The 27323-nt window shown below is 38.5% G+C and overlaps 2 protein-coding genes and 1 long non-coding RNA gene across 25 annotated transcripts in view; 2 read left to right on the forward strand and 1 right to left on the reverse strand.

Annotated features, from left to right (window-relative positions):
- The window catches only part of Rbfox1 (RNA-binding Fox protein 1), a 122360-nt gene that overhangs the window by 3456 nt on the left and 91581 nt on the right, over positions 1 to 27323 (forward strand). For all 23 annotated transcript variants that reach the window (XR_011416525.1, XR_011416526.1, XR_011416527.1 and 20 more), the window contains exon 2: positions 25959 to 26377. Coding sequence is in view for 20 of the 23 variants with exons in the window: in XM_032435439.2 (XP_032291330.1) it covers positions 26321 to 26377 (57 nt within the window). In the remaining 3 variants the exon portion in view is untranslated. The remainder of the gene's footprint in view (positions 1 to 25958; positions 26378 to 27323) is intronic.
- On the forward strand, positions 7548 to 9576 carry LOC6624041 (cytosol aminopeptidase). The gene has a single exon (XM_002047810.4). It carries the CDS (start codon positions 7728 to 7730, stop codon positions 9291 to 9293), a length of 1566 nt encoding a protein of 521 aa, XP_002047846.1. The 5' UTR covers positions 7548 to 7727; the 3' UTR covers positions 9294 to 9576.
- Positions 11531 to 12163, reverse strand: LOC26531869 (uncharacterized). Its single transcript, XR_001450418.3, has 3 exons — positions 11909 to 12163; positions 11776 to 11838; positions 11531 to 11714 (listed from the first exon to the last, which is right to left on the reverse strand). It is a non-coding gene; the product is annotated as an uncharacterized lncRNA (long non-coding RNA).

Below are 27323 nucleotides of genomic sequence, written 5' to 3' on the forward strand. Positions count from 1 at the left end.
ATGGCATTTTAAATCCGTTTTCATGGCACTTCTTTTTTGCGTTAGCATTTATTTATGCCGCATAAAGTTGATTAAATGCTTGGCTTGTCGTTTTGTGCATTAGCATAGAAAGAAAGCTGGCTGAAGGAAACCCCGTAAGAAAATATACTGCGACTTACGAGTTCGTCAAGTGCTGCTGCCACATTTAGGAAAACGTTCTGCTCTCGACCACATGTAAAAATAAACACAGCTCCTGCGTCAGTCGCTGATGTTGCTCCTGGATAAATCCTCTTAGGGAGCAGCAAAACAAAAAATAATAAAGTTTTCTTTCGGGCACTTGCGTCAATCACATACTAAAACAAATCCGAGTGTAGTAGTCGACTGCACCGACTGCGCCATACTCTGTTCAGTGTTTCTTTATAATTTCAGTGGTGGCAATGAGTTCTTAGAGCGGCATTTCAGCGGACGGTGTCCGTTCACAGAAACTGGAACAGAAAGACGAACACATGTCCAATATACCCGTTCTTACCAAAGTAAAAAGCCCTTGCGACAGCAACTCACAGTTTTCTACATATTCACAAATGGGAGGGAAAGGCCGCTTGACATGCACTTTTTCGCATGATATTTCTCGCAGTTCTTGTTGTTGCTGTTGCTGCTGTCTCTCGCAGCAGACAACAATTTATCACATTTCAATCAAATGTACCATCAATCATGTCAGCAATGCCAAAGCGGACCAATGAACCAAACCAGCAAACATTTAGTTAAATACTTATCACATAAATGGGCTACCAGCTTGGTATGAACCCAAATACATGCATATATGCAAAGCGGTTACATAAGAGCGCACATCATCAGGATAAGGGTAACTCAATGAAACAACAACTGTGCGTATTAACTGTCAACTGGTTTTCTTCTTTTGCTTGAAAGGCATAAAGACACCAAATTGATGTGGGTTCCCTTACAAAAACAATTCCCAAAAAAAACAGTCAAAGCGTACACACATATTTCATATGGACCGGTTTATTATAAAGTACGAACTTTTTTCTTACTCTCTTTAAATAACATGTTTAATTGACTAAAATAAGTGAAAAAGAGATTTGGCTTTAGCTGTAAGCCCTAACTCTAAACCAATGAGTTTTATATTTTTAGAATACAAAAGATTTGAAAGAAAATTCAATTGCAATTTAATGTAAATATTCCCCGATAGATAAGAATGTTAATTTCATTTTGGCGAAGTAATAATGTGAGTAATTTTTCGGTGAAATCGATTTGAAATATAACCAAATGCTTTCAGCCCATCATAGTTTAAGTGGGCTTATTAGACGGAACAGTTTCTATCAACGGCGTCCCTGACATAGCTACTGCTGCTGCTGCTGCTGCTCCATTAAGCGAAAAGCATTTAAGCCAGGCAAGTAAGATGGTCCCCACACAATGTAAACGGTACCACGCCCTCAAATAGATGCGTACAAAGTGGCGCATGCTACAAAATCTTTGTTTTACTACGTGCTTGGTGCTTGCTTGATGCTGTTAGCAAAAGCCGGATGAAAACAAGTAAAGTACTCCGTTCAAGGCGTCTGACTATCAAATATCCTGTAGCCCCCTTCGGGCTGTAAACACTTGGGCATAAGTACACAACTTATCTGCGTGTGATGTGAGGTTTCGAATCGCCAGGGCTAAACATCGTTTTCATACAATTTTGAAATGAAGTTCTCTCGAATAAATGACCACAACATATACCAGATACCCAGTACTAATAGATACATGAACTAAAGTTGAAGTACGTATTCACTGTCATTGGCCATTACATGCCATGACACACAACAGCTATACCCATTTTCATCGGATACAGGGTATAGAAAGTGCGCTAATGGTGAAGGTCAGACTGTTGTTACGTTTTTGGCCCTAAGTACGGGGCTGTTGCTGTTGCCATTGTTGTTGTTGCTGTTGCTGTTGTTACAGTGCTCTGCCTCTCCTTTCTTGAACATTGTGTGCCCCTGCATTTGGCATATTAGAGCAACCTGCTCTCTTTTCAACTGGTGCTCTTTGGTCATGCGCTCTGTTCTGGCTTATGCTGGCCGTATAACAGTTTAATAATTGCAGACTTTTGGGCGATGCTCCTGAGGCTGCTTCAGCTGCTTCTGCTGCTGTTGCCATGAATTCTCGTGTTCTTTGTGTAACTCTTGTGGTTACAACAATGCACTCTAAATTATTTCTGTTCGATTTTTTTTCCTCTTTTTACATTTGGTTATTTGTGCGAGAAGCATCTTCTGCATGCAACCAAAAATCATGCCACATTTATGGGTTTTTCTTTTTTGGCACTCGACCAAACGACCCACGCACACGCATATAAAAGTTGAAATATCAACTTTTATCTTTTACAACGCATATATATAAAAGGGAGAAGGGTTTAACTGAGCGTAAAAATTCTTTTTTTAATAATTTTGAGTATACATATATTATGCACTTAGCTATTTTCAAGCATTGATTTTTTATTAACTGAATTCTGATTTAATATATTACTTTTAAATGTGGGCTTAGGCAACTTTGAACAATTGTTAAGGCAATTTTAAAAAATAGCTGCTGATCTTCAGTTTTGAAGTGAGCTTGGTTGCCTTCAAAAGAAATTGGTTTCAATCATTGCCAAGAGCATTTGTCGAGTATCTGTCTGTCTGAAGTGTCCAAGCAGCGCACTTGAGAGGCAAGTAAATCCGTACCTAGCCGTGGCACATGCCGCCGACAATGCCATAAACTGCCGGCATAAGCTTTAATAACTGACTTGAGTCGCATTGCTGCTGTAGTCGCTTTAATGTCAATTTCATAATATGCCTCAAGCACCTTCGCACTTTGAACATCTTTTGGCTCTCTGTTGCAGCAACAGTAACTTCTTCGGCAAAGTTTTATGGCACGTTTAACGACGAGCTTTGGACTGGGGTTATACGTTAAATCTCTTTGTAGCGCTTTGGCTGGGCTCCTGTGCCGAGTAATGGCTGAAGCTGACAGCGCAAATGCGTATTTAATTCCACTTGCGTTGCCAATGTTGCCACGCCCACAACCCATAAAGCTGACAATTGCTCGCAGTTGTTGTCGTTCTTCTGGTTGTTGTTGTTGTTTGTGTTGCTGTTCCGTTCACATTAATAAATGTCACATTTCAGCTGCAGTGATGAAAGCCATGCGTGAGCGGGATGCAAGATACCTAAATCAAGAGAAGCTTAAGTGTTGGTCTGACTAGAAGTTACCCTGTACCCATTACCATAGGATATCTAGTCATAAATGTCTTCGGTGCTGGGTGGCGTTGTGGTATAAACGCGTATATACCAAAAAGTTGTCTTCGTATGCATGTTACATAAATCGATACAAAACCTCGCTTACCTATTATTTCTATGGTCACAGGGTATTCAAAATATAGAATGCTTTTGCGCGAGTGTCTGGGCTGCTTAATGCCAAACTGACAGACTGGCAGAATGACAGAATGGCTAGCACAAAAAGCTGATTGCGTGAGCGCTTTAAATTAATTAGTCGTGCTTTTTATCTAACACCCTTTTTCATTTTCGATCCCTTCCTTATTTCTGCTCTGATAAGTTACCGACAAGCAGATTTGCGACATTTGCAATTTATGCAGCGCACAAAATTTGAAGTTTGAAACGTGAATCGAGTTTTGTGGCCAGTTAAAGTCTGTGCCTTGGCTGTCTGTCTGTGCGTCTTCATCTGTGGCAATAATCGGCTTAACATTGCAGAAACGCCAACCGTTGCATACTTTTCTGGGCACGCGTTTACGTAATGGCAATTAGCTTAATGGCGCAATTGAGTTACGAATGTGAGCTGAAAAATTGTTCTCTTCTGTTTGGCGCTTGTTACGAACTTCGACTTTTTGCTGAAATGCTCAGAGCGGCACAATCTTGCAACAGTCTCAGCAGCTTAGCCCTGGCTTATATTGGCTACAACACACGCACACCCATATATACTTGTATATATGCCATGTTGGAACGTATCTGCTGGCTTTTGATGCTTGTGCAAATTTACTTGAAAGTTTAACATTTTCATTTGTAGCTGCAGCAAAAGACAAACACAGGCCATGGAAAAAGGGTACGCGCGAACTGCATATTTGCCATTCACATACGCACACACAAGTGTGTTTGTTTGCGTGGGCGTGTGTTTTTAGTGCCGGCAGATTATGACAGCTATTTATTTTTTTAAGCTTGCAAAAAAGCTAAGGAAAAGTTAATCACTTATATAGCCACATTTGCCAGTTAAAGAGAAACTGTGCATAGCTCTCGTGTAGCGAGTAGTGCTTCCTTTGTGCAGATCCTGCGTAGCTTAGCTGTCTGAGCGTCAGCTTGGCAAACGGGTATTCAGTAGCTCAAGGCATGTGGTTGGCGTATAAAAAATTATTATTTTTAGCAATCAGTTCACGTATTGAGCATTTCATTTGCCTCTTTTTAAGCTAGAAACTAACATGTTTGTCTGAAGTTGGCCCAAACTTACAGCACGAACAATAATTTATACTGCAACTTGCTGTAAGAGCCAGACAATGCCGGGTAATACTAACTAGTATTTCACAGAATCAAACATATTCTTTAATTTAAAACAAAGTTGGGCATGGCTTAACGCTACAGGGTATTTCAACTGTCAGCTAACGTCAAACAACGCCAATTAGACATTCATTTTCCATTCTTACCGTACAGGGTATTCAAACTTGCAGCTATCATTTAATCATATTTTGTTTATTTTTCATATGCTATTCATGACAGATCAATTTACATATTTCAATATTCAAATGGTATAGCGATGGCTTTCAAATGGCCGCAAATATTCAAAATAATCAGAAATGAAAAAAAGTAAATGCTAGATGAATATTGATGAAGCGTGTGCCATTGAATGAGTTCATATCTTTTGCCAAAAGGTCACCAGGAATTTAATCAAAATTTATAAATCACTGCATTGCAGGAAAATAAATTGGTTAGCTGTATGCCAAGTTTTCAATAGAAGTTGTTTAGTTGCCAGAATTACATACGTATATGCTACGTATGTATATTTCAATGTGGTGTTCGGTTTGTGGTCTGTGGCAGCGTCTGTTTGCCACTTACGCTTGAATGCCTTGTCCAGTCATTGATATGCGAATGCGCCAGAAAAAGTTCAAATTAAAAACACTCGATTGTGTGTTATCCCAGCCACTTGAAAGAGAGATTCCGAATAGCTAAAACGAGGGCAACAAAAAAGTTGTAGAAATCAATTTTTTACAGAGATCTGACATCCATCCCATTGCGTTAGAGCTATAAAGTTGTTCAAGCTTGCTGGTAAACTATATCAACTGTTGCACGCATTTTTAAGCACTGCTTGACAAATTTGTAGTAAAACTTTGTTTGAGAAAATTGTGGTGGCTGTGGGGCATTTGAATTGGACGCACGCGTTGGTAAAGTTTTCCCTCTTCCATTTCATATGGCTAATCGTCAAGCAAACAACTGGCACAACACACAGCGCGGCAGTCAGGTGTCTGCGTCCATGGACATAAGGTCTCAAAGTCTGTTCTCATTAAAAAGTAAAATAAACCAGTAAAAGTTGCAAAATCAAAAGCGAATAAGAACAGCAGCGACAGCAGCAACAGAAGAGCCAACGAAAAACAAAAGCAAAATACAGAAAAAAAAAGAAAAATATAAAAGAAGAAAACCACTTGAGCAAGTCGCAAAAGTTTTCCATTTATAACGAGCTCAGTGCCATGTGCACATGTACAGGGGTTATTTTACCAGGCGGGTGGACGGGTAGATTTTTCTGGCAACCATAGAAATGAATGTGTATATGCGACTGTCTCATTTGCTATATGTGCATGTGTGCTGGTAAAACTTTAAATGCGCGTTAATGAAATTGTTGGCAACAAATGCTGTCAGCACACACACACACACACACACACACACACGCACACGCACATATATACAACACAACACCATTTTATGACACCGTTCCGGCAAATGTCGAGCATGCAGACGTTCTGCAGATTTCCAGGACCTCACCAAAGCCAGAAAGTTATCTGACTCAAGTGTTACGCCCCAAAACAGCATGAAACTGTGTTAAGTTGCAAGAACTTGGAAACGCATCATGGTGGGGTACAGACTTGAATGGATACAGAACAAACTTCGAGTTAGCTACAAGTTTTGCAATAATCATATGAATGGCCTGGCATTCGCAGCATAATACTGCGGTTTAGCCGCTTAGATAATGCATATAAAAATGCATTTGTAACAATCCGACGCCAATTGAATGTGTGCTTGGGTAAATAACACTCAACGATGCAGTGCTGCATTATCTTCAATGGGTTACGTTTAGCTAAGAATTCTTTAATGTACATGCCTTTTTCAAAATCCCCTTTTGACTTGCTTAGTCAATAAAAATAACTTCATTTGATAAGGGAACGGTCTGTACGCTGACAGAATATTATATTTCTCATGTAATTGGCTCTAAATGGGTTAGTTTTTGTTGTGGTTCGCTTTTTTATATATTGAAAAGCAGAAAAGTTTTCCGTGCAAAGTGCTATATAATAATGTCGCACGATGGAATACGTATGAGTATGGGTAGAGTATTGAGTAAAGTATTAAGATAACAACTTTGTCTGTATACACAAGTACAATAATGTTAGAATTGAACACTGCAAATGAGATTGTAATTGAGATTTCCAGCTCTTTAAATTAAAATTGCCGCCTATTACGGGAACAGTCATTGATAATATCAATTAACATGAAAATCAATTCACTTAATCAGTGTGTTGTTTATTAGCGCATTTGCATTAATTAAATTAACCAGTTTAATTAGCGTGCTTATTATTATCCAACTAACTAGATACCATATAATTGATAGATATTTAACTCTTTAATTAAACAACTGAGGCATCAATTGTTGATTTTACGCTCTACTCACCATGTGGAAATTAAGTGTATTAAGTTACCACGTTCAAAATAGTTGCTCAGATTTTGAGCCACGCCCAGCGAAAGGTAGATAGCCAACAGTTGTAGAGCTAATGATAATGCAATCATGTTACACACATCACTTTTTTAGGATCGACACGCTATTCCTTTATCTTAAGTTAGTTTATCTTCATATAATCGAACTCTCTAATACTTATTACATTAAGAGTAAAAGTCAATTCGTAATTTAGAGCCTCCTGCAGTGAAAGTCTACCCTCAACAAAGTTATGCGGGTTTTTTATAGGTTATTTGAAAATGGGAGATGACCCAGCATTTCACAATACTTGTAATTCCTAATTTATATACATGAATGGGCATATTTTAAAATGAATTATTCCGATCCCTGCACTAATTGTGGCATATTACAACACAAAATTGGAATATTTTACAGCTGACAAAATAAATATTATGAGATTGCAATGAAGAAATCCCATTGTATATGATAGAGAGTAAGACAAGATAGAAATGTAAGCTGTTCAAAATCCACAAGAAGTCAGTCAGTCGAAAGAAATATAAATATATATTTTAGAAAACTCAGCAAACGTTTAAAAAATTGTCAAATGGTCAAACTGTCACAGCCTGGTTTCTTATGATATTTTGTTAGTTTAATGTAAACATTGCTCTTGTATTGTTGTTTTGCTCTGTGATAATTTTGAAAAAAAAAAGTGTTTTCTAAATTTTTGTGTGTTTATTTTAGTTTTTGTCTCTTCTTCTGTGTATAAAGGCAATTAGTTAATTTTTTGAAAAACGTTCTTGTAAATTTCAAGTGCAACTAAATTATCGTATCCATTCAAGATGCAGTGTGCGCGAAGAATTTTTGTCAATACCAGTTATAATAGAGTCCCCATAGTTACTACCATTCGTTTTTCCTGCAGCGGCAAGGAGCAGCGAGCAAAGGGATTAGTGCTTGGCATTTACCAGAAGGAGGGTGTAAAGGATGCCAAGCTTACCCACAGCGCCGAGAAATTTAACGATCGCATCAATGGCAAGCTGATGGATTTGATATGCGAAACGAAAATCGATGGTCGGCTGGGGCGAGGCAAGGTGTTCAACAATATTGATCAAGAATTTACGAGCGTTGCCGTGGTGGGCGTGGGCTTGGAGGGTATCGGCTTTAACGAGCTTGAGATGCTGGACGAAGGAATGGAGAATGTGCGCATTGCTGCTGGCATTGGTGCCCAAGCGCTGCAAAGGCTTCGCTGCACTGATATTTATGTTGATAGCATGGATTATGCGGAGCAAGCAGCGGAGGGTTCAGTCTTATCGGTTTGGCAATATACGGAAACGCTCAATAAAAAGTATCGACTGACTGTGCCAAAGCTGGAATTGTACGACTCAAACGATGTAGACGGCTGGACGCGTGGCTTGTTCAAGGCGGAATCACAAAATCTGGCTCGGCGCTTAAGTGATGCGCCTGCCAACTGCATGACGCCTACGTTGTTCGCTCAGGCCACCGTGGATGCTCTATGTCCTTGCGGCATAACCGTCGAAATACGTACCATGGACTGGATAGAGCAACAGCGGATGCACTCGTTTCTCATGATAGCCAAGGGCTCCTGCGAGCCGCCGGTGCTTATGGAGATAAGCTATTGCGGCACTGCGCCAGAGGACAAGCCTGTGCTCTTTTTGGGCAAGGGCATCACGTTTAACTCGGGAGGCATCAATCTGCGACCTTGCAAGGACATGGATGAGTATCGGGCGGGAATGTCCGGTGCCGCATCTTGTGTTGCCATGTTGCGCTGCGTTGCGGCTCTGTCGCTGCCTATTAATGTGGTACTTATCGTTCCTCTGTGCGAGAATCTGCCGTCGGGCATGTCTACAAAGCCAGGCGATGTTTGCACACTGCTTAATGCCAAATCGTTGGCCATACGAGATCTGGACAAGGCGGGAGTTGTGGTAATGGCCGACCCGTTGATCTATGGCCAGAAGACATACAAGCCTCGGCTAGTGGTCGATGTGGCGACACTTGGCACAGGTGCGAAAAAGGCATTCGGTGGCGGCGCTTCCGCCCTCTTCTCCAATTCGCACTACATCTGGAAGCAGTTCCAGCGCGCCGGCTCTCTGACGGGTGACAGAATGTGGCGTCTGCCACTGTGGCAGTATTTCAAAAAACAAGTTACCGATGAGCTTGGCTACGATATTAGCAACGACGGTCGTGGCCTGGCTAACTCCTGTCTGGCGGCAGCCGTTCTCCACGAATTGGTGCCCTGTGCGGATTGGGCGCATATTGATACGCGTGGCTCCGGCATGCTTAGCCATTATGGACTCATACCCTATCTCAAAAGCTGGCGAATGACCGGACGACCCACGCGCACCTTGGTGCAGTTCCTATACCAACTGGCTTGTCCAGAGAACAAATGATCTATATGCACATACGTGTGTGTATATTTATGTATATGTACTTCTGCACTTGTAGGGCAATTTGCGAATTTGAGGCTTATCTCCTTCTCAGATTCACTGTCCTACATACTTTTTTATATGAACGAGGAGGATTGTACGATGCATTTTGCTTTAAGCCTGCAAGGCTATCGATCATAGCTCGGTACACATTCAACACGCTGGTGGTCGTCACATTATGTTTAATATATGTTTTATGTATCTTGTAATATATATAAAATATAAACGGATCTGCTCTTTATACAAACTACTCACCTTTTAGTTCACCATGGAATGAAATGCAACAAATATAATCTAGCAAATAAAAGCCAATTACTTGAGCACTTGTGGGGGTTTGCAGGGCTAGTAGTAGTGGCATGCATAGTGGATGTTTATGTTGATGCCACAACCAATTATACAAAAACAAATTTGCAATTTTCACACAGGCATTTGCACGTTTCGCACGTTGAGGCCATTTTCCAGAGGCCCGAAGCGTGTCCTTGGTATCCATAAAGGATATTTGCTTTTACACATCTACTTGCCGTCGACTCAGCCTCTCAGCTTTTGTTGATGAAATTGCTGCAGGATATTACTTTGAATTATCATAAATAACTGAGCACGGCAACAGCAATGACACTTATGTCGCCATGTGTGCGTGTTTGTGCTTATGTGTGTACCTGCGTGTGAGTAGCCGGGTGTGCGATGGCATAAGGGGATCAGGTGCTCCTACGCTGCCTAAGCGTAGGGTTGGGGCTGTATTTGGCCATCCTCCGGTTATGAAGTGCCTGTTTATGTGTGTGAGTGCTTGTGTATCGAGAATTCAATACTGTTGACTGACTAACTGTCTTTCGCAGGTAATCTTCGTGTTGCTCTCGCTGAGCGAATGAACATTAAATGTTGACCGACTTCAAGTCTTGCCTTATAAATAAATTATCACCAACTTGCATTGGTGGCTCACATCAGCTGGTTTAGAGCTTAACTTGTTACAAATGATAAGGGAAAACAAGAGCGATTCTTAAATGTCTTAAAATTTTTAAATAATTTTAATGCTTTTCTTAATTGCCATTAATTTCTGGATCCGAATCGTGCGATTGTCATGTCCCTTTAACTTCTTTAAACACTTTTTATTGCTGCTGTGTTATTACGAACTGATTGGATGGGACTTTAATTGCGTTCTTTTCGAGACTCCAGTTTATATTGCACTGCCTATCAGAGTTCTGTTCGTAGCATTTTATTTGCTTTCCGGCTGTAAGTGCTTGTGAGCCAACTTCAGAAAGCTGGTTATGTGGCACACCTGCCGTGTCATTTATGTTAAATTCAGTTCGTTCCGGCGTTGCCGCCATACATTGGCCACATTTTAATTTAAAACATGCAGCATGTGTACATTTAAGGCTTTCAAAAAATCCATTTACACACTTTTAATGCAATAAACGTAATTGAGTTAATCTGTTTAAAGTGAATGAAAAACAAGTTCCACGCAAGAGATGCAACTGCGACTTTATCAATGTAATAGTAGCTAAATAAATGCAAAATATTGCTCACAAGAAAATATTCTACTTAAAATTAGGATATCTTTTGCCCATTTATTTATACTTATCATTCGTTTTATATTTGTTGTCTAAAGCAATTTGACATAAATGTGATTACTACAAAAGGGCATATTCTCCATATTGTTGGCCTAACTGTTTTGTCAGTCAACAATAATTTGTTTGTAAACAATGAAAAATTCAATTACAGTTGCTTTTCAGGCCGCCTTTTGAAAAGCTTATGAGCTACAACAGCCACAAGAAAAGTTAGCTTGCAAAATGTTTATATATGTATGTCTACTCAGCATGCATTGTATATGAAGCTCATCCTGTAGATGAATAGGCCTTTGCCTATTACAGAACAAAGAACATCCCTTTGGTTAAAAAGCAGCCATAGAATTGTGCTGGAAACACTTGTGTGTTGCGGGGGACTGTCGTGGGCGGATGAGGACAAGACTTTGTTTTTATAGCCTTGTCAAGGGTATTATAATTTTCCATTTACGAAATATATAACGCAATGAACGTGGCACCTCTGACGCTCTCAACGTTATATGCCAGGCATTTTGAGTTTTGTTCGTCGACTCTAAGGCATCTTCCGAATAATTCACCTTAGTTTATTTTTGGATACGGTTTGTGCAACTCTGCCACTCAGTTGTGCTTAACAAGTGATGAGAGAAAACGTTTAAAACAAAAATATATCTTTTAAACAAATCCTTGCAATGTGCCCCTTACTGGACTGTATTTAAATATTTTCGATTGCTTTTACATGTATACATACATTTCGATTTAGATGTAAAAGTAAAAGAAAATCAAAAAATACACTGCAAGTAACCAAAAGAAACGCGAAATACTCTTAACACAATAAAGATCATAGGTGTTTCTGTTGAATAAATTACATTTCAATTAATAAGCCAATTAATTATATAATACCATATTCTTACCTGATAACGGGATTTCAACTACTATTTAGATTCAATGCAATTATGATCAAAGATCTGATGTTTCTTTCACAAAAAAAAAAAAAAAAAAAAAACAAATGAATTTTGTGGTAAAGTGCATGTGAATAATTCTTACCTGGTTGGTAAAACTTTGCGAATAAATTTGATTCTCCTTAAGGAATTTTAAAATTCGCTCTAAAATATATACGGAATTGGCTGGATAGACTTTTCGCTTTTTTTCACGCATCTTTGAATTGTACATTTTTTTCAGCACAACGGGCAAACAGCTCGAAATTCGAATCATGGCTAAAAACTAAATAATTTAGAATTTTCGTTTTTTTTATTTTTGTGAAATATATTGTTTTTGGTGTACAAATAATTTGAAACTGAATCTGATTGACATCAAATTCAATGTCCTGGCACCAAAAACACACAGAAAGTTGATCTCTCAGTTATTTTTAGCTTTTAACTAAATGAACATTTTTTAATAAAAACCAAATGCTAAACGAACCTGCGAAATATTCAAATATATTCTATTCATTATTTTGATTAGTATCAACCAAGCTTCCATTTTATATTTTTGCGCAATCTTATTGTTCAACGTTAAGTCTATTCATAGGACTTGTAGCATGGCATAACATAAAAAATCGTTATACATAGTCTTTTTTTTTTATAAAAATAATTATCTTCGTCATAGCAACACACTTTTCGAGCCCATATTCAACTGCTACAGGGTACACAACTAATACTATCGGATGCCATCTGAATGCCTGGTAAAATAGAAATTATATACAAAAATAATTCAAGAAACACTTGACTTAGCTTGAATGTTTAAATACACCGAAACAACTGAAAATGGGTAAAGAGGGTATAATTATTTTGTGGAAATGTATGTAAAGGCATAAGTAAGTCGATCTAGCCCCGTCCGTCCGTCTGTCCGTTTGTCTGTCTTTCCATCCATTTACAGCAAAAGATATTTTGAACGTAATTTCTTCTAGTGCCAGCGCAGTAGAAGTTTGTTTCCGATAATCGATTTTTTTTGTACAGCAGCTCGGCGCTGAGTACAGGGCATCTTTTGGTTTCGAACAGGGCACTCAGCTTGATTTTGATTCTTTTTTTTACCCGTTTCAGTTCCCCTTTGTTTATCTACCAAAGCACATATACGAGCTTTGACGTTCCAGGCATGCATTCATGGCCAGCAGCTTTGTTTAATATTTGACTTAATTAAAGTGCATTTAATTAAGCTCGACGAGTGATGAACTGAATCAGCGCAGGCAGCTTATCAACGCCAACTAACCAAAGCAAACTTTGCCAATGCACAGCACGGTAAAGGTAAAAGCACGAAAACCTGGCCAAGTTGGGTTAGGACAACAAGGGTATGACTATGACAGCACATAGCCAAAGGCAATCATCGCAATTTAATATTCATGACATTCTCACAGTCAATGTATTTTCAAAATATTGCCAGGGCCTGCAGCTGGGGACATGCTAAAGAAAGGGACCTGTGCTGCGCTCTGTGCAGGCGACAAATATGACAAGCTCACAGTGATGCCTAATTTATGGCTGGAACAACGACATGTCGGCATATATGTCGAGTATATAGGGTAGTCCAAGTAAATATTTGGCTATTGTAGCGATACATATACTTGGAAGCACCATGGGCAAGAAATTTGTTTAAAGTGACGCAGGGTGAAACATAAAATTTATAAAATTTTAAGTGACATCGACATTTTTGGAATTGTGAGACAGTGCTATCGCATTTTTGACTTCTTTGTCGCCTGGCACTGTTTTTTAAGAATCGTCTCGACATGTGTTTGTTCGCTAACATACTTTCAACAAGAAATGAATCCGACTCATCCCCTTTGAGCATTGCTGACACTCTTTGCTCATCTGTTATTTATCATATTGAGCGTTATCCTCCTTCGATGATACTCTGTTCATATGTAGTCCTATATTCACTTTTGTCGCAAAGTTTATCCGACCTTTTCTGTGCTGAAAATTTAAGTTGGTTCAGTTCTTATATACTCTGGTCCTTGGAAACGGGCTAATAGGGTATGACCTCTTTGGGTATTCGTATGTAACAGCCAGAAGGAAACATCGTTAATATATTCTTGTCGAGCTGAGTTGGTCTAGCCAGGTCCGTCTGTTTGTCAGTTTGTTGAAATGTGGAAACTACAAAAGCTAGTCATAGAAATTTAAAATATATATTCTCGAATATCAGACACAGAACAAGTTTATTACTGTTTATAGCCAGTTCCTTCCTTTTTTATTATACCAATTAATATCGAATTTCGTCATGGTTATAAATAGTTATAAATGCTAGATATATAAATTCGCTTCCACAATTGGGAAATATTATTTACACCGAAATTCTCGTTTCAAATGCTTAAATTAGCAGCTCGAAGCTGGCTTCAGGGTATCTGCTAGTCGGATACCGGCAACTGGAGCACTCTCACTTGTTTGAACTTCCGCTTTGAGGCATGCGGAACTATTTTGATTCTTGCTCCACTGCTTTCAGTTGATTTGCCATCAGCGATAAGCTAGAGCAAGCGCGCTCAGCAAGGTTAGCTTTCGCCATTTTCCTCAGTCGAAGTTTATGAATACTTTGGCAAGTCCTCTGCGAATTAGATTCGCCAATTGTTGGGTTTCTTTTTCATTTTCAGTTCTGTTCACTATCAAAACATCAGCTTTTTATGCTGATTGTGTGTAAATAACAGAGCTCGTTGCAACTGATTTTTGGTATTCTAGCCTGAGCACAGTGTCCGCTGTGATTTATCAATTGTGGTTCTATCGATGAACCAGAAATAAATTGGCTTTCCAAGCTTTTAACAAGTCTTTGTGTTTGCGGCAAGCCATGCATTGTTTAGCTTGTGTCCATTATTTGTGGCATACTTTAAGGCACCCCAAACTGGCCATGCTTGACTGCACACGAATTTTATAACGATTTGTTCGCCGGTCGAGTCACGAAACATGCGAATGATTAACGATCCCAAAATGCTTGTCTGCCAGTTGCTATTGGCCAGCTCAGCCTGACGGCCGCAAGCAATTTAGCTTATTGGCATAATAACGCAGAGTTTTTAATATAAACTAACAGAAGCTAATCCTTGCCAGCAGTCGCTTGATTTATGCTCACCAATTTGGCCAAACATAATTTGCCTGTGGTGTCAACATTTGCTCAGGCTTACGCTAAAGTATTGCATAATTAATGATGAAAATTAAAAGTAAATATGCCAGCCTGACTCTTCGAGGCTCATGCAATCAAAACGTCCAGTAAGTCCGCAAATCTCTTTGCATAATTGAAATCTGCTGGTATAAGGATGTCGCATTTTAAGGCAGCGGTAAAAATGTCGCATTGGCTTCCGACGGATGACAGTCAGGATGAAGGTGTCCGCATATCTACAGAATGATGCCAGAACGTGCAGCTGAAACAATTTGTACTCATTTGAGTGTCATTTTTTCAATTTGAATCAAGTTTGTAATAGAGGGAAGCTATTTAAAGGGACCAAAACACTATTAAACACTCAACTTAATAAATATAATTTTTCAATTTTAACTTTTTATTATACTATTTCATCGCAAAAGCATTATCGTTTATAGAACTATTTTGTTGCTATCAAAATAAGAAAGTTTTTTTTTCCTATCTGGGCTTCCTCTTGCTTTGACACACGCGACTACGGCACTTGAACATCATATTTAATATTTATTCTTGATCTTAACTTCCTTATATCGCATATAATATTTATTAAGTGCGAAGAATTCTGGATATCTGAGCGGCGGATACTCTGCTTTAAGGTTTTGTGACGCAAGCAGCTACTTTTACATTTTGCTCCATTTCCTTTTTGCTTTTCTTTGCATTGCTGTTGTTGTGGAAATTAGCCGCACGGCTGTAAATAGCAAAGCGTATTTCTTGGGGCGTTTTTGGTGGCTGCTTCGCCATTTAACCTCGTTGTTGTTGGGGGATTCATTAGTGAGCACGTGGCTGCCGGCACCTTATTTTGCGGCTAGATAAGAATAGCCACACCGTATTTAATGTTGACAGCAAAACCAGCGCCATTGTACAAACTGTGTCAATATAATTATCGTAGAGAGTAGGTATTAAATTCGGTTGAAAAAAAAAAACAAAACAGTAGCTGGTTTTTCCTTAAACTTTCACGTAACTGAGTTAAATGAGCGACAGCGCAGCCTGCTGCGCATAATTTTCCTTTGCCGAAGGCCCTTGCCGTCCCCAAGTATGCCACGCGGATTCGCAAATTTATGCTAGTTGCAGCAACTGAACATTTACGTAAATTTGAAGCAGCTTTGGCCCCGAATTTGCATATTCTTGCGCCTCAAGGTATGCTGTGCACCTTGTGCTGGCCAGCCCAATTTATGCTTCGGACAGTTCATTAAAATGATTAATTAAGAGCTATCGTAGGCATGGGATAATGCCAGAGTTGACTTTGGCATGGACTTCAATTAAATTACTGGCAAAGAGTTTGGGAACTTTGCAGATAAAAACATGTTTAAGAACAAAGAACAACTGCAGGTAGTATAATATTAGCTAACAACATTTGCAAAGAGCTTGGATTGGATTGAGGATGAATGACATTTTAGCTGTAACACTGAGGCAGTGACGCTCAAACTGTTAGTTTAACTAAATGAGATGTAGATTTTCCATTTGAAAGTCGAGAATGTGATATAGTTGATGAAGACATCGATTTCCACGATTGACCCGAATTCGGATATGCATGATAATGAACATGAAGTTATGAAGTAGAGTATTGATAAATGGAAGTAGGGTATATATACCCGATATCTGCCATTTTCTCATTTATTCTGCGCATATCCTCTCTCGCATATCTTGGGCGGACAGCGACAATATGGGCAATTTTTGTCCGCTCAAGAGGATTTTGCGCATAATACAGACGGAATGGATTTGAACTGAATCAAAATGATTCCTTTATGAGATTTCTTACCATTTTGCGACCTAACACAAATGGATAGATGGACGCTTTTTGAACAAAATCAATATGCTCGATTTCACTTCTTGAACAGATTGTGAAAACTATTGCGAACATTTTCGCTTTTTCGTCGCGGCTTTGGATTTTCTATGAATCATTATGCAGAAACCAGACAAACTTTAACGAGCTGCAGTTTTTGTTGGTCCTTCTACTTAAGTTTGCAGCAGCGGCTCAATTAAAACGCCATTTGAAGTGGTCGACGAGCTGCATCCTTGTGTACATGGCTTTAATGAATCGTTTGCTGTTGTTTGGTGGCCCACATTGATCGATGGCTGCCTCTTGGTTCAGGTGCACTTTGTAGTTGACATTTCCGATGCCAACTGTAAATGCAAATGTTAAATTCAAATCAGCCGGGCGGGGCAGTGGAAATGGAGCAGCAGAGCGGCAACAGCAAAGTTTACACACACAAATTTATATATTTACGTATATATTAATGTAGTTTAGTATGTGTTTCCATACATGCTGGCAAATTGTTGTCACTTATGTCCTTTTGGGTACTACACAAATTTTAGTATTTGCATATTTTTTGAAGCTCCCACACACCAACGCACACACACACACACACACAGACTGTGCAAATGTTGTCCTTGTTAAGCACAATAAAAGCCTTGTGTGTGGACGTATGGGTGTGTGTCCTGTTCCCACATCAACCAAAAATCCATTTTAAACGCAGCTTACAAATTTTTCGAGCAAAGTTTTTACACAAAAATGTGACTGTGCTCTTGTCAGTTTTTGGTCTGATCCTTGATGCTATTGTTATTTTTGATTTTACGGCCAGCCGCATGTAATTTTTGCAAAACTATTTCCGCACAGAGTAGCTGGCAAAGTATTTACATTATTTGCTTTTGTCAACACGGAGTGCCAAGCGACCCTTGTTGCTTGGCGAAAAGGTCAAGATGAAATTCGTCACACACACAAATGAGCATATAAATTGGTTCATTAAAAACAAATAAGAGTTCGATAGTCGAATGTGCCCGACTGGCAGATACCACGTATGCAATTTCGATTCGGAAAATACAACTAATTCTTCTAGAACAAACATTTCAATTTTGAAAGTAAAGAGCCAGTCGGAGAGACATAACCAGATGGACTTGGTGAGACGTTCTGATCCGTATCCTGAACCCTATCCTCATACTTCTTATATTATTATTAAATCTATCCCAAACTTCAATGAGCATGAAGTACACTTAACATTTTTAAAATAATTTTGAAAATAATTGTAGCTACATTAGCCTGTTACTCTGTTACAAGATAGAGGACTAAAGTGTCCTCCCCTTGACACATAAAAAGAACAAACGCAAGCATGCCAAAAAACTGAAAAGTTATGTCCCGTGCATAAATCACCGCCAAACGCTATAAACCTGAAAAAGTCTGTCTGTCAAGTGCTTGTCAAGTGCACTCGACAAATGCGGCCAGCAGTAACAACAACTCGTTGGAACACTAATTGAACACTCGAGTAAGCCACAGGATGTATCCAAAGTGTGGCTAACACTCAGCATTCAATGTCAGACTCTGTCCAAATCAAGTGAAGGTCAAGCAATCGACATAAAAAACGAGCTATGCAACAAACTATATATCTCTCAGCCCCAGACAATAGCAGCAACTGCAAACTGCAGCACAAAGTGCATTTCATGTTTCAATGCTTGGCAACTGGGTGCCGCGCAGCTGTTTCTGAATGTAAACAAAGTGGAGAGTAAAGAGCGAGCTCTGCTCTGCGAAGAGAGCGCATTCGTAACGATTGCAAACTGTTATACGCTTGGTACAAAATGTATTATATTGGCAATTTTTTTTTTAATTTTTACCATTGGTACACTAAAATACTAGTTAATTGTTTATTGTTTGAAATGAGAATGTAGGAATATCTTTGGTTTGCCGAAAATTTAGACATTTGCCTTACGGTTTTGCACATATGTGAGATTTTGATACAAATATCTTAGCCACACAGAATAGCTTGCCTTATAAGAACCTCCTTTTCAATCGATCGTTCATATGACAGCTATATGATATTTTATGCATAGCTTAAAGACGATGATAGCCTTAAAACAGAGAGTCTAGTCCGCATAGAAACAGTCAGACAGGTAGAGGGACGGATAGACAGGTCTAGAATATATATTTTATGGAGTCGGAAATATTTCCTTCACATTTCATGACACAATTATAAAACTTTCTATAGGGGTATAATAAATGTACAAATCAGAAAAGACGCATAACTTCTCAGTTTGTGTGAGTTGGAAATATCAGCGCATTGCCACGCGCCTAATTTGCAGTAAAAACAAACGTTTAATTACCAAACTTTCAGGCAGTTAGAAATTTGTTCTCAACAGCAAATAATTGCAGGTAATTAGTAAATAGATGAAATGTAAAAAATGATGAGAAATTAAATAGATGAAGCCTATGAGCTTGAGGCAAAGATGTAAGTCATGTATATACATATTTATCCAAGCGTAGATACGTGTTTTTATAAATACACAGCCTAATTAGTGAGGGTATGGCAAAGCTTAAGTAACATACATATCTTTCCAAAAAACCTACGCTGATAAAATGAATGTCGTTCTTTATAAATCACATTTGCAGGATATTTGCCAGTCAGGCGCATTTTTTGGGCGTATTTTTTTGTGCGTCTTTTCCATGGCTTGTTGCTCTCGGTCCTTTGTTCTGGTCAGCACTACAAATGAAAAACTTTACAAAAGGCAATCAGACGTTTCCCTCCAGCGAAACTTCTAATCAAAACAAAATCTCAAGTAGCACAATAGGCTTATCAAGAAGAAGAAGAAGAAGAAGAAGCTGACAGCATATTGACAATTAAACTAGAGTTTCCAAATCCTGGTCGACCAAACTTCTTCAATGCCCAATAACTTATTGAGGGTTTCGTCTCTTTAAAGTCACATTTAATTAATACAAATTTGGAAAAGCTAAAAATATAATTAAAATAACCTTTTGTGAGCATTTATATATATATAAATAAATATCTATCTATCTATAATATAACTTTGCTTAATAGCCCTATAAAATTCCCAATTATATTGTCTAGGCTTATAAGTGAAAAGCCCGATTAGGTATATGCTCATATTTAAATCTCATCTTGGAATGTCTTTCTTGTCTGAAGTACTATAAAAAGCAGAAATTATAAATGTATTTTTTTTTAAACTTGGCAACGCGTAGTCGAGCGCTCACGCTTACTTGTTTAGCATCAAATGCGCCATAAACATAGACCAAGAAAAACAACTAAGAGTTCTCTAGGCGGAAGTGCCCGACTTAGAGATTCCCTGGACCAGTGTTGTCGTAGCAAACATGTAAGTTTCTTTCTTAGACACATACAGCAACATATTGTCCGATCTTAATGAAATTTTTAGGCACATAAATGTATAAAAAGATGTAAGAGAAGGTGTATTCTCTTTATTGAACAAATGAAATATTCTGAATCTATGTATACCAGAGTCTGCATACTAAATTTAGTGTTTAGCTGTCAAAAGCTAATTTGATTAGATCTGGCTGTGATATAATATATATAAGTACTTTATAAGAATCTTCTGCCTCTGATATGCAGTTGCACAAAACCAATATACCCTCTTCACCAATTTAAATGGGTTCAGGCTAAAGCAACAACACGAACACTCTGAAATATATGGAATGTCTCATAAAGTGTAGAAAAATGCTGCCGGGAAATTGCCAGCTGAGCGGTGCTTAAAGTGTGGGCGGCAATGGGTGGTGGGTGATGTTTCCAAAGTTGTTTTTGTTGCTGTCACGGCTAGTTGTCAATTGCACTGGGCCCGTACTGAGTGCTTTGCGGTGTGTGGGTGTGTGTGTGTGTGTGTGTGTATATATATTTAAGCAGCCAAACAAACAAAACGCTCAACAATTTTGCCGCAAAATGTACGAGCTCTGCTGCTGCCATATTAAAAATCATAAAGCATCGCAACAATAACAGGCCGAGGACAACAGTTCAGTCAACGCGAATTAGTTGAGAGTTATTAGTTAATGAAACGTGACTATGCGATACTCTCTGAACATAGAGATAAAGATAAAGTTAAAGATAAAGATTAAGATAAGAGAAAAAAACTTTTAGTAAATCATAAATAAATACCCCTTTTAACTATATACAAGAAAAGATAAGGATTCAAAACATAAGAAAGTAATAAATAAATACCTTTTTCACTCCCCTTTTATATATTGCACGAGCTGTCGAATTTAAATTACCCTCGCAGATACAAAACAGCAATATGAATATATGAAAACATAGAATATTATTTACACAAAAGCACAAATTCTGATCAGTTTTTTCTAACAGATATAAGTTAGAGCAGTGCAAATAGGCTTAGACTTTCCTGTAATGTGTAAAATGTTACTCCTCAATTAAATTCCTCAATTCACACATTTAAAACCAAAAGCTGTTAATATAAGCAATTGTAACCATGTTATAGGATTTATTTATTTACAAATTCTTTTTCTTACATTAACTCAATGTTCGACACATCGATACAGTATTATCTGTATAATACAGAGACAAGATTCAGCTATAATTGACATATTACTTCTGTTAACAGAAGTTTTTATATATAGCCAAGATATCTTTAAAATTGAGAAGCTAGCTCCTATGCTAGGTTCCCACCTGATTCAGCTAGTGCATCGCAATCAAGAACTCATATACATCTTGCGTTCTAGATCTGGCTCGTGTCGAAATTATGAAAAAAAACCTACAAAAGATATATTCATTTGGAAATGTAATTAATTTTCCTGTTTGCATTTTAACAGCTTGGTATATCCTTTATTAGCTGGGTTACAGGGTTAAAACTGCTAGGAAACCAAGCCGAGGCCTGAACTTCACAGTGCGCCTTTGTTGCCAAAAGCAAAAGCGTGATGTGGGCGTGGGTATGTGTGTGTGTGAGTGTGTGCGTGTGTGTGTTTCTAGAGTGTGTGTGATTGTACATGTTTGCTTAAAGTCACGCGGAATGCAGCAGCATAAGAGAAACTCTTAGAAATATTCTACGCGTGGCAGTGCAACCTTTTGTTGCTGCTGCTGTTGTTGACTTTGTTTTTTGTTATTCTAGTTGTTGTTGCATTGCCTTGGGCGCTGCTGAAGAGTTTTCAAGCAAAACAAACAAATAAACAAACAAACGCGAAAACTTTTTGCGCAAAATAAACAGACAGACGATGTCAGCGCCGAGGCCGGAGGCAGAAAGGTTTATAAAGAAACAAAAAACCAAAAAAAAAAAAACGTTGCAAATTCTTCGTCCTTGGAACTTTCAATACCTTTCTACTATTTTGCATTATTGGATCTGGTGAATTAGGGCAATAAGGTGTGGCTAATGCCAAATGCATTAAGCAGCAGAAGTTCAGCCCGTGGCGGCAATCATGCGGCAAAATGCGAACGCCGCAAATGAAGTCTCTCGAGAGCGAACTCCTATAAGTTGCGCTTTTTAGAATTTATTTGGAAAATGAGTGACTAGTTGCGCAAAGATTTATTGCCAGACCCTTTTCTCACATAATGGTTGGACTCCAAACGAGAAATTCGTGATTGAGATCCAGGAACAAAACAAAATTCACTTGGGCTCCAACCATTTGATTTATCTAGACACATTTGGTTGATGCCAATTTGGCTAAAAAGGAAAATTGTTAACATTTGTAAACTTGAGCTTTAAATAAAATCTGGGCTCCCGTATGTGATAAACCTTATCTATATTTATGGAGCTGGTTCGAGGCTTAAACCGAACCAACGATATAGTTTTTAAGGGTATGTAACCCTGAGTTTGATAATTGTGTGGTATGATAAATGATGCATATGTATTTATTCGGGGAGCTAGCTTAAATTTTAAACCGAACCTACGACATATGGCCTGATTTTAAAGGTCGCTTAATAATTGTATATGTCCCAAAAAGTATGCTTTAAATATTTTTAGGCGATTTCAATGAAATAAACACCTGTGAAAAATCGCATTAATAATCAGATTGAATTAACTAAAACAATAAATAAAAATCTGATTTCACTCAAAGCCCTAACAAAACAGATACTTAGTATAACTAGCCTACATAATGCTTTTCTAATATCCAATTGATAATCGCAAGTCCCTCCCACACTTAATCTGATTAATAAAACTTGGCTCATAAAGGAAACTCATGTATAAATCGATCTAAACATCTTCTGTGTGCTCTGTAAAGAACTACTTATTGCTGATAAATTCAAAGAGACGTCAATTCGATTTCTATTGGCATTAATGATGCTTCAAGCAGGTTAGGCATTTCTTTTGGCATTTCGCTGTACGAGCACACACTTGATTTGATTGAATACACAAAAATTCAAATACATTTGCTCACACACAAGGAGCGAGAAAATTGCAACTAATTTGCTGAGCTCGTCGCTGGACGCGAAAATGAAACGTTTCATGCGAATCAGTCAGCCGGCTGTTCCCTTACTGCTGACACATTTGGCACATGCCGTACAGACGGCTTCAGACCGAGCGTCAGGGCTTTTGCCTGTTTGTTTCTCAATAGCTCCACGGCCAGCCCCCGGCTCCGTTCCTGCCTCGGTGCATGTCTCCATGTTTGGTTACATTTAAATTCCATTCCATCCCCCCTCAGCTTGCTGCAGCTGGCTACATTGCTAATGTGTCCCATTTGCAATGGCGAACCACTGAAGCTTAACACGTTGTCTACGCAGACATTGGCCACGGTGCCACGCCCCCAGGCGACAGTCACGTTGCACTCACTCACACACACACACACACGCACACACACGCACAGAGACAAAAAGAAAAAAGCGTAAACTTTTGCACTGAAATGTCTGCTTTAGTTTTTGCCTTTCTGTGTTGGCACACATTCATCGCTGGTGTTGCATTGTGCACGTGTGTGTGTGTGTGTGCGTCTGGATGTGTGTGTGCATAGCTGTTCAAAGTTGCATGTTTGCCCAGCAGCAGCAGCAGCAGCAGCAGCAGCAGCGGCAGCAGCAATGGGAGTTGACTCTGACGGCGTTCCCAGCGGTAATTGTCTCGTTTCTCTCGTTGCTTGTTGGCAAACATGGCACATTTTTGCAATGCCCCCGGCAGAGGTTTCACTGTACGAGGGCTTTTCATATAGTCATTATTGTTACTTATAAACCATTGGATGCGCCACTTCTAACATAAACCTTACATGAAATATTCTTCTTAGTTTCGCCTGAGGAACTAGATTATGCTTTGAAAGACCATGTTTCTTATCTAAAGGCCGATTCGTAATTCACTTTCAAATATCTAAACACTAGAGAGCTCTCAGTAATCGTCATATGCATCATCGCAAGAGACCTTAAGGATCAAATGATAGGCAAAGTCGTCAACAGACAAGCATCTAAGGTCCACAGCCACCGACCTGGCAAGGAACATTCTAACAAGGTGAAGAAGAATGAAGCTCAAAAGGTTATAGCCAACAGATCTGCTCAATCGATGCTTTAAGTGTCAGCATGCAGATAATCATCTTATAGGATTAAATATTCTTAAAAAAAACAAAAGTAGTTTTAGCTAATTTTCAATCTGTTTTTTCTTTAGGGTATTTAGCATCTTAGCAAGTGCATAAATTGATAAATCTCTTTTAATATGCGAAAATGGTATTAATATTTAAAATTGATTGCCAACTGAACAACCCTCGCTGCTGGTTTCCAGGCAAGGGTTAACACGGAAAGCACACAGGTTGACGCTCCGCTAATAATTTATTTACACTTAACGTTTTATAAGCCCCAAACGGAAGAGCAGCAGAGGAGCAGGGAAGGCGTGGTTGGGATACGCAGCGAGAATCCGACCGTTTGATTTTACAAATATTTGCTAGCTGGTTTCCTCTTTTTACCTCTTAGCTGGCCTGCCATTTGCCATTTGCCATTTCAGCGCTGAAGCTAAGTGAAATATGCACAATTTCCGTTTGCCATTTCGGGTACTCGCACACAACACGACCATCCTTCCACCCTTGAAGAAATGAGAAAGTAGTGTAGGCGGGTAGATTGTTAGCAAAGTGTGTAAAACAGAGTTAGATGTGTGTAGCTGCCACATATACACAGTTGTGGAGACATTGCAACAGCATTTTGTTAAACGGCAGCAGTCCAAAGCGAAACTCAGCCCCGGCTGCCAACAGGCAACAACAGCAGTCGCTACCAATGACCATTAGGGCCATTTGTAGCTCGCTTCTCCTTCTGTGTGGCATAAACTACAAAATGGAAATGCACTTCTAATGGCATATTGGCTAAGACAAAGTTATGCTCTACATTTATTTTCTATCCCTACGTAACCAGGAAAGATAGTTTTCCTGGGGGCCATTTGGCATGAGAGGATTATTCACAAGTGGCTGCGATTTGCATAGATTACACATTTATTTGAAATGAAACAGCGAATAGCATATCAATCTGATAATGTCAGCATATATCAACTCGGTTAAAAATATTAGAAAGATTATTTATATAAATGAATGCTTACATTTGTAAAATTTCCATTTAAGAAAACTCATGCGTCTTAGGATCTTTTTTTTTAAGAAATCAATTTGTTTTATAAAACGCTGGAATCGAACAGTATATTCAGATCTATACCAAGCGAAAGTCTGTGGTATATGTTTCTTAGCTTAAGTGATTTTTAGATTGGGCTGTATTTATAATAAAAACTATAAATGGCCTAATGTCGCCGCGTAGATATTAAAGCCAAAAAGTACAATTTTCAACATTTTTCGGTCAATTAAATATTCACGAATCGCATTCCAGCAGCATGTGCTATTCATAATTGAAATTGATTTCTCAGAGCCATATTTTTGCCATTTCACTCATCCGAAAAGAATTTGATTACAATCTCGAAATTCGGGCAATAGAAATGGCTTTTAACCATCTAAATGTGAATCAACTCTTATTAACTTTTTCAATTCAGAAAACTCGATGCGACATGTAGCATCCGTTGCTGTAGCACCTGCCATTTGGCCACCCAGCCACACACACACACACACACGCACACACACACAACGTTAGCGTGGCATAAAATCCATAAAATCAACTGAAATTCACTTAAAAATGTGATTGCTTAGCTGAAATAACCCATATGCATATACAGCGTATAGAAGAAACATGCAGACGTAGTATATATTGTTAGCAAAAGTTTTCTTTCTAAGCACTTGCCTTTAACGTAACCAACTTATATTTAAAGACTAAATGAATTTTCATTTGGATTATTTTGTTTCTGTTTCTTTCAGTTCAATAAACGCCAATGAGATATGAAAAACCCATTCAACAACTGTGAATAAGCCGCAAATAAACAAGCTACTTGTAAATTCCAAGAGAGTCTTACAAATTTCTCTGGATAACACGACCGTGCAACCTGCTTATTGTGGTCGTGGCACGTACAGTTGCAACAAAAGGAACAGCTAGAAAAAGTCACTGTCTAAATTCTGTGCGACGTAAAAGAAACGGCCAAGAAATCCTTCAGATGTCAAATTACAAGCAGATTGTAAAGGTCTAAGTGTAAAAGTTACTGTGTGTATGAGAGTGCCAAACTAAACAAAAAATACAAACAGAAACAATATTAAGCAAATATTAAAAATATTCAGTTTTACAAATGTCTGCCGTTGAGCTAAATGGCAACGTGCCGGCGATGGAATTTCATCAGAGACAGGTGAGTAACTGATGTTATTAGCAGTAATTGGCTACATATTGCTGTAGCTAGATACTTCATCTGTGTATACTATTCTAGAAGGTAAATGTAAATATTGGTGACTCAAGCTCTTAAAGCCAAAGAGATTTGCTCAAAAACCAGAATTTATAAATCGATTCTGATCGATGGCTTGGAAACGGGCTAAGCTATCGATTATCGAAAACAAACTCGTAAAAGACCTACAAAATTTCAAATCTCTGGCTTTTATAGATACGGACGGACGGACATATGGAGAGACAGACCAACAGACTATGGACTATGGGAAACATATTCTTTAATAACTTTGGTGTTTATAGTCACATCTTTTTTAAATTTCTTGAGCTTAAATATGGCTAATACAGGAGTACAGGTTAGGCAATAGACGAGTGAAAGTGAGGTGAATAGAAGTGAAACTGATGAAATTATCGGCAATATGCCTTTGAATAAAATTGATCCGATAAAACTTTGCATAAGCCTCCTCTACGTCAGCGTATTGTCCTCTTCTCTGACGCTTTCCTTTTGAACCCGCTGAAATAGCTGCATTTCTTGGTTTTTGACAAAGCGATTTATTTCTGATATGCCATTGAGTTTCTTTTTAGTTTATTTGGTTTTAAGAGCGTCTGCAATATTTAACTTTAGTTGTGTATTTTGCGAAATATTGCACTTACCCATTTTTATTTTGTGATTTGATTTTCTTTCTTTCTTTCTTTTTTTTTGTTTAGCATATATCGTTTTTAATGTGTTTACAGCTGCTTGATTCCATTTTTTAAAACGGACATGCGCACTTGAGAACAATTTAAAGCGAACGATCATCGCGAAAATAATAATCGATACCTATATCGATACCTAAAACTAACTTGATATCTTATTAACTAACAGAATATTTGCGTTCTAGTTGGGAGTACCTTGCACCATGCTGCAGTTTTTA

This window comes from Drosophila virilis, chromosome 3 (genome assembly GCF_030788295.1).
Source record: "Drosophila virilis strain 15010-1051.87 chromosome 3, Dvir_AGI_RSII-ME, whole genome shotgun sequence".
NCBI classification, from domain to species: domain Eukaryota; kingdom Metazoa; phylum Arthropoda; class Insecta; order Diptera; family Drosophilidae; genus Drosophila; species Drosophila virilis.

Excerpts from the sequence above, each read along its gene's own strand:
- LOC6624041 (XM_002047810.4), top strand. The coding sequence starts at position 7,728 with ATGCAGTGTGCGCGAAGAATTTTTGTCAATACCAGTTATAATAGAGTC.